General features: G+C 42.1%; 1 protein-coding gene across 3 annotated transcripts in view; it reads left to right on the top strand.

The window, feature by feature from the left end:
* Nucleotides 1-13,397, top strand: part of PPP2R3C (protein phosphatase 2 regulatory subunit B''gamma) — a 39,857-nt gene that overhangs the window by 2,007 nt on the left and 24,453 nt on the right. For 2 of the 3 annotated variants that reach the window (XM_012468914.3, XM_012468921.3), the window contains exon 2: nucleotides 2,702-2,829. In XM_012468914.3, coding sequence (XP_012324337.2) covers nucleotides 2,737-2,829 — 93 coding nt within the window. In that variant the 5' untranslated portion in view covers nucleotides 2,702-2,736. Of the gene's footprint in view, nucleotides 1-2,502; nucleotides 2,522-2,701; nucleotides 2,830-13,397 lie in introns of those variants that run through there. The other variant, XM_012468929.3, reaches the window with a different exon arrangement.

Genomic DNA, 13,397 nt, shown 5'->3' with positions numbered 1-13,397 from the left:
TTGATGAACTGTCCATGCTCCTATTTAAGAGTCCCTCCACTCCAACACTAGATTGCACTGTTTCCTGTATTCACTGACTTCCTTCCAGCCTCATCCTTTCTCTTATACGTCATCAGATTTTCCTTCTACTGGGTCATTTTCACAAACGTGTTGTTAATATCACCCATCTTTTAAAAAGGTGGGTTGGTGGGGGTGGTGTTGGGAGGCGTGGTGGTTCATGCATGTAACCCAAGCGCTTTGGTAGGGCAAGGTAGGACGATCACTTGAGGCCAGGAGTTTGAGACCAGCCTGGACAACATAGTGAAACACTTTCTACAAAAATAAAAAGTAAAAAAATTAGCCCCGGTGGTTGTGTCAACCTGTAGTCCTGGCTACTTGAGAGGCTGAGGCAGGGGAGTTTTAGTCGAGGAGTTCGGGGTTACAGTGAGCTATGATCATGAAACTATACTGCAGTCTGGGTGACAAGAGCCAGACCCTGTCTCAAAAAAAAAAGTCATTTAGGGTGGGCATGTGGCTCACACTTGTAATTCCAGCACTTTGGGAGGCTGAGGTTGGCAGATCACTTGATGTCAGGAGTACAAGACCAGCCTGGCCAACGTGGTGAAACCCCATCTCTACTAAAAATACAAAAAGTAGCCGGGCACAGTGGTGTGCACTTGTAATCCCAGCTACTCGGGAGGCTGAGGTAGGAGGATCACTTGAACTCGGGCGGCAGAGTTTGCAGGGAGCAGAGATCACATCACTGCTTTCGCCAGCCTGGGTGACAGAGTGAGACTCCGTCTCAGAAAACAAAGAAGGTACCAGCACTTGTGCTTTCTTGACCCCTTAACTCTTGAGCCCAGTACATTATTTTAGCAGATATTTATTGCATGCCTGTTTGTGCCAAATATCATTGTAGCTTATAGCAGAACACACAAAAATCCCTGTCTTTGTAAAACTTATACTTTAGTGTGGAGAGAAATAATAAAATAATAAGTAAATTATATAGGTTGAACAGCACCTGTTTAAGTCTGGTTCCTTCATCAGTGTACTAGATCGTATCCTTTGTACTGGATCCCATTTTTGCCTGCTGCAGGATATACTCTTACAGTTGTCCTTTCTCCTGCATCATCAGTTTTTCTTTAATCATTCCCATCAGCATATAAACATGCTGATATTTCTCCCGTCTTAAACTTTCTTGACTTAATTTCCACCTCTCGCCATTCTTTATTTTTCCTTTCCCCTTATAGCAATATTTGTTAAAACAGTTGTTGGTTAAATCTGTACCTGTTTCAAATTCCTGCTTATCAAGAGTCATCAGTTGACCACCATATTGTTAACTTCAATGGTCAGTTGTCGGTCTTGATTTTACTTGAAAAATTTTGCAGTTTTCTCCAACAGCACTGAGTCACAGTAAAATAAATTAACTTATAGGTTTGGTCTAAGTTTAAAAATTAACATAACAGGCCGGGTGCAGTGGCTTACGCCTGTAATCCCAGCACTTTGGGAGGCTAAAGTGGTGGATCACCTGAGGTCAAGTGTTCCACCAGCCTGACCAACATGGTGAAACCCTGTGTCTACTAAAAAAAATACAAAAAAAAATTAGCCAGGCATGGTGGCACATGCCTGTAGTCCCAGCTACTCTGGAGGCTGAGGCAGGGGAATCACTTGAACCCAGGAGGTGGAGGTTGCAGTGAGCTGAGATTGTGCCACTGCACTCCAGCCTTGGCAACAGAGTGAGACTCTGTCTCAAAAAAAAAAAAAATTAACATAACAGATACAGCAGAAATGCAGTTATAAAAGGAATTCAATGAAACAATTACAGGCTTGTTGGGAAGGAAGTGAGATCAGAGAGAATAACATAACTTTTGAGAAAATAAATCACAGAATTCAGGAACTCAGTGAGGCTGAAGTGGAAGTGTATGGCAGTGAGGTTTTGAATTACCAGAAAGAATGATCTGAGAGTATATTTGAGCTTAAGATTTCAGAAAAGGAACAAACAAGATCTGTGGTCTTGCCATAGAATCAAATGGCAGAATGAACTAGAGGTGAAAGTCTTTAGAGTTGGAGGACCCATGGTCACCCACAGAAATGTTTATTTGTCCTAAATGATTGCAGGACCTTGTGAAGAACACTGCACCAGTCACCATAGTCCACAAATAAGTGAGGAATTGGCTGAAACAGACAGCCACATGCCAATAGCAGGCAAGTTGCAGGGTAATAGAGCCCTGTGTTTTGAGCTTCAGACAGAGGGTGATTTTGTTTTCTCTACATTAGGTAGAGAAACAGTGATTATGAGGCTGAAACTCCATGAGGTCAGGGACTGGGGCTGTCTTGCTTACTCCTCATTCCGTGTCTACTACAGTGCTCTGTACATAGTAGGTGCTCAGTAAATACTTTTCATTGAATGAATTAGGAACACTACAGAGTTCTGTAGGAGAGGTAATGACGTGAGGAAGAGACTAGCTTTAGCAATAAACAGAAGTAGAGGGAGCATGCGGAGAAATGGTTGAAGATATAGAGGAGGCTGCTTCAGTGGAAGGTAGTGATTCTTGGTATTTCAGAAAAGTTAATATGCTCAGTGTCTAAGCACAATTGTGAAGGTCTTTTTGGCACTGCAACTATTTTAATTAAACTAGTAATATAATATATACAATGACCTGAGTAAAAGTACTGCTTGATTTTAAAAGCGCTTTTCTCCCTTAATCTGTTTTGTTACCAGAAAAAAAAAGTGAACAAGAATTAAAAGATGAAGAAATGGATTTATTTACGAAATATTACTCCGAATGGAAAGGAGGTAGAAAAAACACAAATGAATTCTATAAGACCATTCCACGGTTTTATTATAGGGTAAGTGGTATCTAATCAAATGTCCTGCAGAGTTTATAAATGAAATGTAATTTTTGTCAAGGTAAGGTGGTTCATACCTGTAATTCCAACACTTTGGGAGGCTGAGGCGGGAGGATCGCTTGAGTCAGGAGTTTGAGGCCAGCCAGGGCAACATAGCAAGACCCCCATCTCTTAAAAAAAAAAATGTTTAGGTTCAGCACAGTGGCTCACACCTGTAATCCTAGCACTTTGGGAGGCCGAGGCGGGAGGATCACCTAAGGTCAGGAGTTTGAGACCAGCCTGACCAACATGGAGAAACCCTGTCTCTACTAAAAATACGAAATTATCCGGGCATGGTGATGCATGCCTGTAATCCCAGCTACTCAGGTGGTTGAAGCAGGAGAATCGCTTGAACCCAGGAGACAGAGGTTGCGGTGAGCCAAGATTGCACCACTGCACTCCAGCCTGGGCAATGAGAGTAAAACTCCATCTCAAAAAAATTTTAAAAAAATGGCCAGGCGCAGCGGTTCATACCTGTAATCCTAGCACTTTGGGAGGCTGAGGTGGGTGAATCACCTGAGGTCAGGAGTTCAAGACCAGCCTGGCCATCATGGTGAAACCCCATCTTTAAAAAAAAAAAGTTAATTAAAAAATAAAAAATACAGGAGGCTGAGGCAGGAGAATTGCCTGAACCCGGGAGGCGGAGGTTGCGGTGAGCCGAGATCGCACCATTGCACTACAGCCTGGGTAACAAGAGCGAAACTCCATCTCAAAAAATAAATAAATAAATAAATAATAAATTTTTTAAACTAGCTGGACATGGTGATGTATGCCTGTAGTCATAGCTACTTAGGAGGATAAAGCAAGAGGATTGCTTGAACCCAGGAGGTTAAGGCTGCAGTGAGCCATGATCGTGTCACTGCACTCCAGCCTGGCTAACAGAGTGAGACCCTGTCCTGCCCCTGCACCCCCCCGAAAAGTAATTTTTAAAATAGGACCAGAATCTTATGTTTTAAAAATAGAGTATTATATTTTAAATTTTGTATATTATTTTATTGTAATTGGTCTTATCACTATTATAAAACATTTTGAGCTCAATAAAATCCTGAGTTTAAACATAAGTGAGTATATGAACACAAAGTTGTTACTTGCCCCTTTTTTGAACTATGGGCTTTTTTTTCTTAATTTTTATTATAGATATTAGTAGTAAGCATTCTACTACAGCATTTTGGGTTGTGTTATCAGGTATACAACACTTTGTTACAAAGTTTTAAAATTTTGCTCAAGGCTAAACCGAAAAATAGATTAAGAATGGAAAACTTAAAGAATTTCACTTGAGGCCGGGCATGGTGACTCATGCCTGTAATCCCAAAACTTTAGGAGGCTGAGTTGGGCGGATCACGAGGTCAGGAGTTTGAGACTAGTCTGACCAACATGGTGAAACCCTGTCTCTACTAATACAAAAATTAACTGGGTGTGGTGGTGTATGCCTGTAATCCCAGCTACTCAGGAGGCTGAGACAGAAGAATTGCTTGAACCTGGGGACAGAGGTTGTAGTGGGCCAAGATCGCACCACTGCACTCCATCCTGGGTGACAACAAGACTTCGTCTCAAAAAAAAAAAGAATTTCACTTGACTGTTTCCTAGTGCCAAAACTCTAAAAAAGGCTATAAAGGGGCATATAAACAAAACAGTAAGACCTTAAGAAAAGCTATTTACAGTAGGGTCACTGCACTCCAGCCTGGGTGATAAAGCAAGACCCTGTCTCAAAAAAAAAAAAAAAAAAATGGTGGGCAGCTGCGGTGACTCACTCCTTTAATCCTACCACTTAGGGAGGCCACCGAGTCAGGAGTATCACTTGAGGCCAGGAGTTCAAGACCAGTCTGGGCAACTTGATGAGATCTTATCTCTCCAAAAAAATTAGCTGGGCATGGTGGTGCATATGTGTAGCCTCCACTTCTTGGGAGGCTGAGGTAGAAGGATCGCTTGAGCTAAGGAGACTGAGACTACAGTGAGCTGTGATTGTGCCACTGCACTCCAGCCTGGACGGCAGAGCAAGACCTTGTCTCAAAAAGAAAAGAAAAAAAAGCTGTTTACAATCTGGGTATGGTAGGGCATGTGCTTGTAGTCCCAGCTACTCTGAGAGGGTGAGGAGGGGAGAATCTCTTAAGCCCAGGAGTTTGAGACCACGCTAGGCAATATAGTGAGACCACCCCACACTCCATCTTTTTTTTTTTTATTGCATTTTAGGTTTTGGGGTACATGTGAAAAACATGTAAGATTGTTGCATAGGTGCATACATGGCAGTATGATTTGCTGCCTTCCTCCCCTTCACCTGTATCTGGCATTTCTCCCCATGCTATCTCTCCCCAACTCCCCACCCCCCGCTGTCCCCCCACTCCCCCCCAACAGACCCCAGTGTATAGTGCTCACCTCCCTGTGTCCATGTGTTCCCGTTGTTCAACACCCGTCTATGAGTGAGAACATGCGATGTTTGATTTTGTGTTCTTGTGTCAGTTTGCTGAGAATGATGGTTTCCAGGTTCATCCATGTCCCTACAAAGGATGCGAACTCATCGTTTTTGATGGCTGCATAATATTCCATGGTGTATATGTGCCACATTTTTCCCGTCCAGTCTATCATGGATGGGCATTTGGGTTGATTCCAGGTCTTTGCTAATGTAAACTGTGCTGCAGTGAACATTCGTGTGCATGTGTCCTTATAGTAGAATGATTTATAATCCTTTGGATATATACCCAGTAATGGGATTGCTGGGTCAAATGGAATTTCTATTTCTAGGTCCTTGAGGAATCGCCACACTGTCTTCCACAATGGTTGAACTAACTTACACTCCCACCAACAGTGTAAAAGTGTTCCTATTTCTCCACATCCTCTCCAGCATCTGTTGTCTCCAGATTTTTTAATGATCGCCATTCTAACCTGGTGTGAGATGGTATCTCAATGTAGTTTTGATTTGCATTTCTCTAATGACCAGTGATGATGAGCATTTTTTCATATGCTTGTTGGCCTCATGTATGTCTTCTTTTGTAAAGTATCTGTTCATATCCTTCAGCCATTTTTGAATGGGCTTGTTTGTTTTTTTCTTGTAAATCTGTTTTAGTTCGTTGTAAATTCTGGATACCAGCCCTTTGTCAGATGGGTAAGCTGCAAAAATTTTTTCCCATTCAGTTGGTTGCCAATTCACTCTATTGACTGTTTCTTTCACCGTGCAGAAGCTGTGGAGTTTGATTAGGTCTGATTTGTCTATTTTGGCTTTTGTTGCCAATACTTTTGGTGTTTTGGTCATGAAGTCCTTGCCTACACCTATGTCCTGAATGGTTTTGCCTAGGTTTTCTTCTAGGGTTTTTATGGTGTTAGGTCTTATGTTTAAGTCTTTAATCCATCTGGAGTTAATTTTAGTGTAAGGTGTCAGGAAGGGGTCCAGTTTCTGCTTTCTGCATATGGCTAGCTAGCTTTCCCAACACCACTTATTAAACAGGGAATCCTTTCCTCATTGCTTGTTTTTGTCAGGTTTGTCAAAGATCAGATGGTTGTAGATAGATTGTGTTGCCTCTGAGGCCTCTGTTCTGTTCCATTGGTCTATATCTCTGTTTTGGTACCAGTACCATGCTGTTTTGATTACTGTAGCCTTGTAGTAGAGTTTGATGTCCGGTAGTGTGATGCCTCCCGCTTTGTTCTTTTTGCTTAGAATTGACTTGGCTATGCGGGCTCTCTTTTGGTTCCATATGAAGTTTAAGGTGGTTTTTTCCAGTTCTGTGAAGAAGGTCTTTGGTAGCTTGATGGGGATAGCATTGAATCTGTAAATTACTTTGGGCAGTATAGCCATTTTCACGATATTGATTCTTCCTAACCGTGAACATGGAATGTTTCTCCATCTGTTTGTGTCCTCTCTTATTTCGTTGAGCAGTGGTTTGTAGTTCTCCTTGAAGAGGTCCTTTATGTTCCTTGTTAGTTGTATTCCTAGGTATTTTATTCTCTTTGTAGCAATTGTGAATGGCAGTTCGTTCTTGATTTGGCTCTCTTTAAGTCTGTTATTGGTGTATAGGAATGCTTGTGATTTTTGCACACTGATTTTGTATCCTGAGACTTTGCTGAAGTTGCTTATCAGTTTCAGGAGATTTTGGGCTGAGATGATGGGGTCTTCTAGATATACAATCATGTTGTCTGCAAATAGAGACAATTTGACTTCCTCCTTTCCTAATTGAATACCCTTTTTGTTTTCTTTTTCTTGCCTGATTGCTCTGGCTAGAACTTCCAGTACTATATTGAATAGGAGTGGTGAGAGAGGGCATCCTTGTCTAGTGCCAGATTTCAAAGGGAATGCCTCCAGTTTTTGCCCATTCAGTATGATATTGGCTGTTGGTTTGTCGTAAATAGCTTTTATTATTTTGAGATACGTTCCGTCGATACCTAGTTTATTGAGGGTTTTTAGCATAAAGGGCTGTTGAATTTTGTCGAAGGCCTTCTCTGCATCAATTGAGATAATCATGTGGTTTTTGTCTTTGGTTCTATTTATGTGGTGAATTACGTTTATAGACTTGCGTATGTTGAACCAGCCTTGCATCCCCGGGATGAATCCTACTTGATCATGGTGGATAAGCTTTTCGATGTGCTGTTGTAATCGGCTTGCCAGTATTTTATTGAAGATTTCTGCATCTATCTTCATCATGGATATTGGCCTGTAGTTTTCTTTTCTTGTTGAGTCTCTGCTGGGTTTTGGTATCAGGATGATGTTGGTCTCATAAAATAATTTGGGAAGGATTCCCTCTGTTTGGATTATTTGGAATAGTTTCAGAAGGAATGGTACCAGTTCCTCTTTGTATGTCTGGTAGAATTCGGCTGTGAACCCATCTGGACCTGGGCTTTTTTTGGGTGGTAAGCTCTTAATTGCTGCCTCGACTTCAGACCTTGTTATTGGTCTATTCAGGGTTTTGACTTCTTCCTGGTTTAGGCTTGGGAGGAGGCAAGTGTCCAGGAATTTATCCATTTCTTCCAGGTTTTCTAGTTTATGTGCATAGAGTTGTTTGTAATAATCTCTGATGATGGTTTGAATTTCTGCGGAATCTGTGGTGATATCCCCTTTATCATTTTTTATTGCATTTATTTGGTTATTTTCTCTTTTCTTTTTTATTAATCTGGCTAGTGGTCTGTCTATTTTGTTGATCTTTTCATAAAACCAGCTCCTGGATTTATTGATTTTTTGAAGGGTTTTTCGTGTCTCTATCTCCTTCAATTCTGCTTTGATCTTAGTTATTTCTTGTCTTCTGCTAGGTTTTGAGTTTTTTTGATCTTGCTCCTCTAGCTCTTTCAATTTTGACAATAGGGTGTCAATTTTAGATCTCTCCTTTCTTCTCATGTGGGCACTTATTGCTATATATTTTCCTCTAGGGACTGCTTTAAATGTGTCCCAGAGATTCTGGTATGTGGTGTCTTCGCTCTCGTTGGTTTTGAAGAACGTCTTTATTTCTGCCTTCATTTCATTGTTTATCCAGTCAACATTCAAGAAAAAGTTGTTCAGTTTCAATGAAGCTGTGCGGTTCTGGGTTGGTTTCTGAATTCTGAGTTCTAACTTGATTGCACTGTGGTCTGAGAGACTGTTTGTTATGGTTTCCGTTCTTTTGCATTTGCTGAGGAGTGATTTACTTCCAATTATGTGGTCAATTTTAGAGTAGGTGTGATGTGGTGCTGAGAAGAATGTATATTCTGTAGATTTGGGGTGGAGAGTTCTGTAAATGTCTATTAGGTTTGCTTGGTCCGGGTCTGAGTTCAAGTCCTGGATATCCTTGTTAATTTTCTGTCTCATTGATCTGTCTAATATTGATAATGGTGTGTTGAAGTCTCCCACTATTATTGTGTGGGAGTCTAGGTCTCTTTGTAAGTCATTAAGAACTTGCCTTATGTATCTGGGTGCTCCTGTATTAGGTGCATATATATTTAGTATCATTAGCACTTCTTGTTGCATTGATCCTTTTACCATTATGTAATGTCCTTCTTTGTCTCGTTTGATCTTTGTTGCTTTAAAGTCTATTTTATCAGAGATGAGAATTGCAACTCGTGCTTTTTTTTGCTCTCCATTTGCTTGGTAAATCTTCCTCCATCCCTTTATTTTGAGCCTTTGTGTATCCCTGCATGTGAGATGGGTTTCCTAGATACAGCACACTGATGGGTTTTGGCTTTTTATCCAATTTGCCAGTCTGTGTCTTTTGATTGGGGCATTTAGTCCATTTACATTTAGGGTTAATATTGTTATGTGTGAATTTGATCCTGCCATTTTGATGCTAGCTGGCTGTTTTGCCCGTTAGTTGATGCAGATTCTTCATTGTGTTGATGCTCTTTACCATTTCGTGTGTTTTTGGAGTGGCTGGTACTGGTTGTTCTTTTCTATGTGTAGTGCCTCTTTCAGGAGCTCTTGTAAAGCCAGTCTGGTGGTGATGAAATCTCTGAGTACTTGCTTATTCACAAAGGATTTTATTTTTCCTTCACTTATGAAGCTTAGTTTGGCTGGATATGAAATTCTGGGTTGAAAGTACTTTCTTTAAGGATGTTGAATATCGGCCCCCACTCTCTTCTGGCTTGTAGGGTTTCTGCTGAGAGATCTGCTGTGAGTCTGATGGGCTTCCCTTTGTGGGTAACCGACCTTTCTCTCTGGCTGCCCTTAGCATTTTCTCCTTCATTTCAACCCTGGTGAATCTGACGATTATGTGCCTTGGGGTTGCTCTTCTAGAGAAATATCTTTGTGGTGTTCTCTGTATTTCCTGGACTTGAATATTGGCCTGCCTTGCTAAGTTGGGGAAATTTTCCTGGATAATATCCTGAAGAGTATTTTCCAGCTTGGATTCATCCTCTTTGTCACATTCAGGTACACCTATCAAACGTAGATTAGGTCTTTTCACAGAGTCCCATATTTCTTGTTGACTTTGTTCATTCCTTTTTACCCTGTTTTCTCTAATCTTGCCTTCTCGTTTTATTTCATTGAGTTGATCTTCGACCTCTGATATTCTTTCTTCTGCTTGGTCAATTCGGCTGTTGAAACTTGCGTATGCTTCGTGAAGTTCTCGTGTTGTGTTTTTCAGCTCCATCAATTCACTTACATTCCTCTCTAAGTTGTCCATTCTTGTTAGCATTTCGTCAAATCTTTTTTCAAGGTTCTTAGTTTCTTTGCATTGGGTTAGAACATGTTCTTTTAGCTCACGGAAGTTTCTTATTACCGACTTTCTGAAGGCTGATTCTGTCATTTCATCACACTCATTCTCCATCCAGTCTTGTTCCCTTGCTGGTGAGGAGTTGTGATCTCTTGTAGGAGGAGAGGTGTTCTGGTTTCAGGTGTTTCCATCCTTTTTGCGCTGGTTTCTTCCCATCTTTGTGGATTTATCCACCTGTTGGCTTTGTAGTTGTTGACTTTCTGATTGGGTCTCTGAGTGGAAGTTCTGTTTGTTGTTGATGAAGTTATTTCTGTTTCTTAGTTTTCCTTTTAACTGTCTGGCCTCTCTGCTATAGGACTGCTGAGGTCCACTCCAGGCCCTGCTTGCCTGGGGATCACTTGCAGCAGCTGCCGAACAATAAAGGTTGCTACCAGTTTCTTCTTCTGCTTTGTGTCGGAAGGATACCTGCCAAATGTCAGTCTGAGCTCTCCTTTATGAGGTGACTCTTTGGATATATGGGAGTCTGGAGCTGCTTGAGGAAACAGTCCTTTATATTAGCTCAGGTGCTGAGCTGTGAGCCCCGTTGTTCATTCAGAGCTGCTGGGCTGGTAAATTTAAGTCTGCAGCAGCAGAACTCATAAACTCCCTTTTTTTTTCCCCAGGTGTTCTGTCCCAGGGAGTTAGGGCTTTATGAGTTTTCACTGTACTGCTGCCTTTTTTTTTCTTCAGGGCTGCCCTGACCACAAGGAGGCAGCCTAGTCACTCTCAGCCTGCAGAGGCTTCGCTGAGCTGCTATGGGCTCCACCCAGCTGCCGTGTGAACTTCCCTGCAGTCCTGTTTATATGGGTGTAGTTAGAGCTGCTTCTGCAATGTTGGCCCGCCTCTGTAATCACGGACTTTCTCTGTAATGGCGGGTTGCCGCAGCAACGGCAGGCTGCCTCAGTAATGGCGGACGCCCCTCCACCACAGAGTTGAACCATCCCGGGTTCAGCTGTGCTTGCTGTGAAACTCTCAACCCAGAGTGTTTCCAATTGCTGTTTTTTTGTTTTTGTTTTTATTTTTGTGGGGGTGGGACTAGCCGGGCCTGATCTCCTGGCTCCCTGCCTCAGAGCCTTTTATTTTTTCGTTGAACAGTCAGCTCTCTACCAGGTGACCTGGTCGCCTGTTGAATAGGCACTGGGATCTGTGTGATTTCCCGTGAGGCGACCCACTGCGCCACTGAAACCGCAGCTCTGAGATTCGTGGTGCTTTTTTTGCCCGGGAATCTCCTGGCCTGGCTCCCTGTTTCAGCTCCCCTTGCTGGCTAAGTGGGAACACAGTCCCGTTTGCTCTGCACCGGGAGTGGCTGCGCCAGGGCGCAGGCAAAACAGCCGCGCCGGCCAAAACAGCCACGCTGGCGACCTGTGGGGCTCCTCCGCCTGCGAATCTCCTGGTCTGTGGGCAATAAAAATCCGTCTGGAAATGCGGCGTCCACTCACCCTCTGCACTTTCACTTGGAGCTGCAATCCTGAGCTGGATCTAACTGGCCATCTTGGCTTTTTTTTTTTTTTGGAGGGGACGAGTCTCACTCTGTTGCCCAGGCTAGAGTGCAGTGGCACAATCTTAGCTCGCTGCAACCTCTGCCTCTCTAATTCAAGTGATTCTCTCACCTCAGCCTCCCAAGTAACTGGGATTTTAGGCACGTGCCACCATGCCCAGCTAATTTTTGTATTTTTAGTAGAGACGGGGTTTCACCATGTTGGCCAGGCTGGTCTCGAATTCCTGACCTCAGGTGATCCACCTGCCTTGGCCTCCCAAAGTGCTGGGATTACAAGCATAAGCCACCATGCCCAGCCCACCCCGTCTTTAAAAAAAAAAAAAAAAAAAAGCTACCTGAAAGTGAAGTCTACCAAAAAATACCTATTTAGTATTATGGAAAATGTAACCGCTATATAAAAGTTAGCTGGAATCTTAGCTGGATGTCCCTTGAACCTATTACCTTCTAACTCTGTTATTTGCAGAGGTAGTAAACATTTATTTAGCTGGTGTTCTTATAGATCAATGTATTCATATAAATGAGTTATCCAGATACTGAAATATTTCTTCAAGTGCAAATTTTTTTCAAGTGAACATTTTTTATTGGAAACTTTCCTATAATACTATATACTTCTCAGCCTTTTAAGAATCATGTGCCCATAATCCTAGCCTATGTTTATTATATAAATGGAAGAAAATATGGCTAAACAAATTGATCTCTTCTCATAACAACATCACCCAACAATGTAAACAGAACATTTTATATGAATCCTTCTACATATTTCTATAGGTATGCATTTTTTTTAATGGATCACATTATATATACCTTTACTGTTTTTTGCATTTTACACTTTTCTTAAACAGAGGCAGCTAGATAACTGAATATTTTTGACAACCTAGGGGAGAGAGAAGGGAATTGACCATTATCTGGCTGCTATGGCTATCCTGAGGTGGGAGGGGGGCACCTGGTCTGGCTAGAGGCAATAAGTCTGTAAGTCATTTATTTGGCGTTCCTTCCCTAGATGGGACACTCACTCTGCAACTTTGGTTATCTCCTAAGGCTAGTTATAGGAATTTTTTTGAGTAAGAGGCATGGTTCAGACTTTATGGTGTCAGTGAGGTAGTGGTGTGGGTTTTGTGGTCAGTGGGAATGCATGAAAGACTGCTGTAGTGGGAGTGAGCTGACCCAAGCCCTACTTTGTCTCATTCCTAACAGCTCTTGGATAGGAATGGTGTGACCCCATTCCTGAGCCCAAGTTAACTTTCTTGTACTTCCAGGACCAAACCTTTGCCTTCTCCTGCTGGTTCTTGAGGGAATCTCCTTTTTCCTGTCTTCGTATCTCTTCTCTCTTTGGCCACCTCTATATCTCAGATGGTTTTCTTTCTGCAGCTATGGATTTGTAAAAAGTCCTTTCATTTTTTTCTTGTCCCTCTCCATGATCCCACTGCTTCAGAGAAAGTATCTATTATCTTGAGTCACCACTTTTCTCCTTGGCTGATTAGCTGACTAACTAGCCACTAGAACACAATCTTAGTCCCAACTCCAGCCCCACTCGCACCTCCTAATGTTTCTTCTGTTGACAGAGAGTCGAACTCTGTAAAATATTTGAAGAGACTTATTCTTAGCCATATATGAGTGACCACGGCTCGTGGCACATCCTTCAAGAGATCCTGAGAACATGTGTCAAAGGTGGTTTGGGTGCAGCTTGGTTTCATACATTTTAGGGAGGCATGAGACATCAATCAAATACATTTGAGACGTACATTGGTTTGGTCCAGAAAGATGGGACAATTTGAAGCGGTACTTCTAGGCTACAGGTAAATTTAAACATTTTCTGGTTGATGGTGGAGTTTGTCTAAAGACCTGGAATCAAACAGAAGGGAATGTGTGGGTTAAGATAAGAGGTTGTA

This window comes from Aotus nancymaae, unplaced genomic scaffold, assembly GCF_030222135.1.
Source record: "Aotus nancymaae isolate 86718 unplaced genomic scaffold, 86718_ANA_hifiasm-v0.15.2.pri h1tg000062l, whole genome shotgun sequence".
NCBI classification, from domain to species: Eukaryota; Metazoa; Chordata; class Mammalia; order Primates; family Aotidae; genus Aotus; species Aotus nancymaae.
This window is presented reverse-complemented; position numbering and strand designations above follow the sequence as displayed.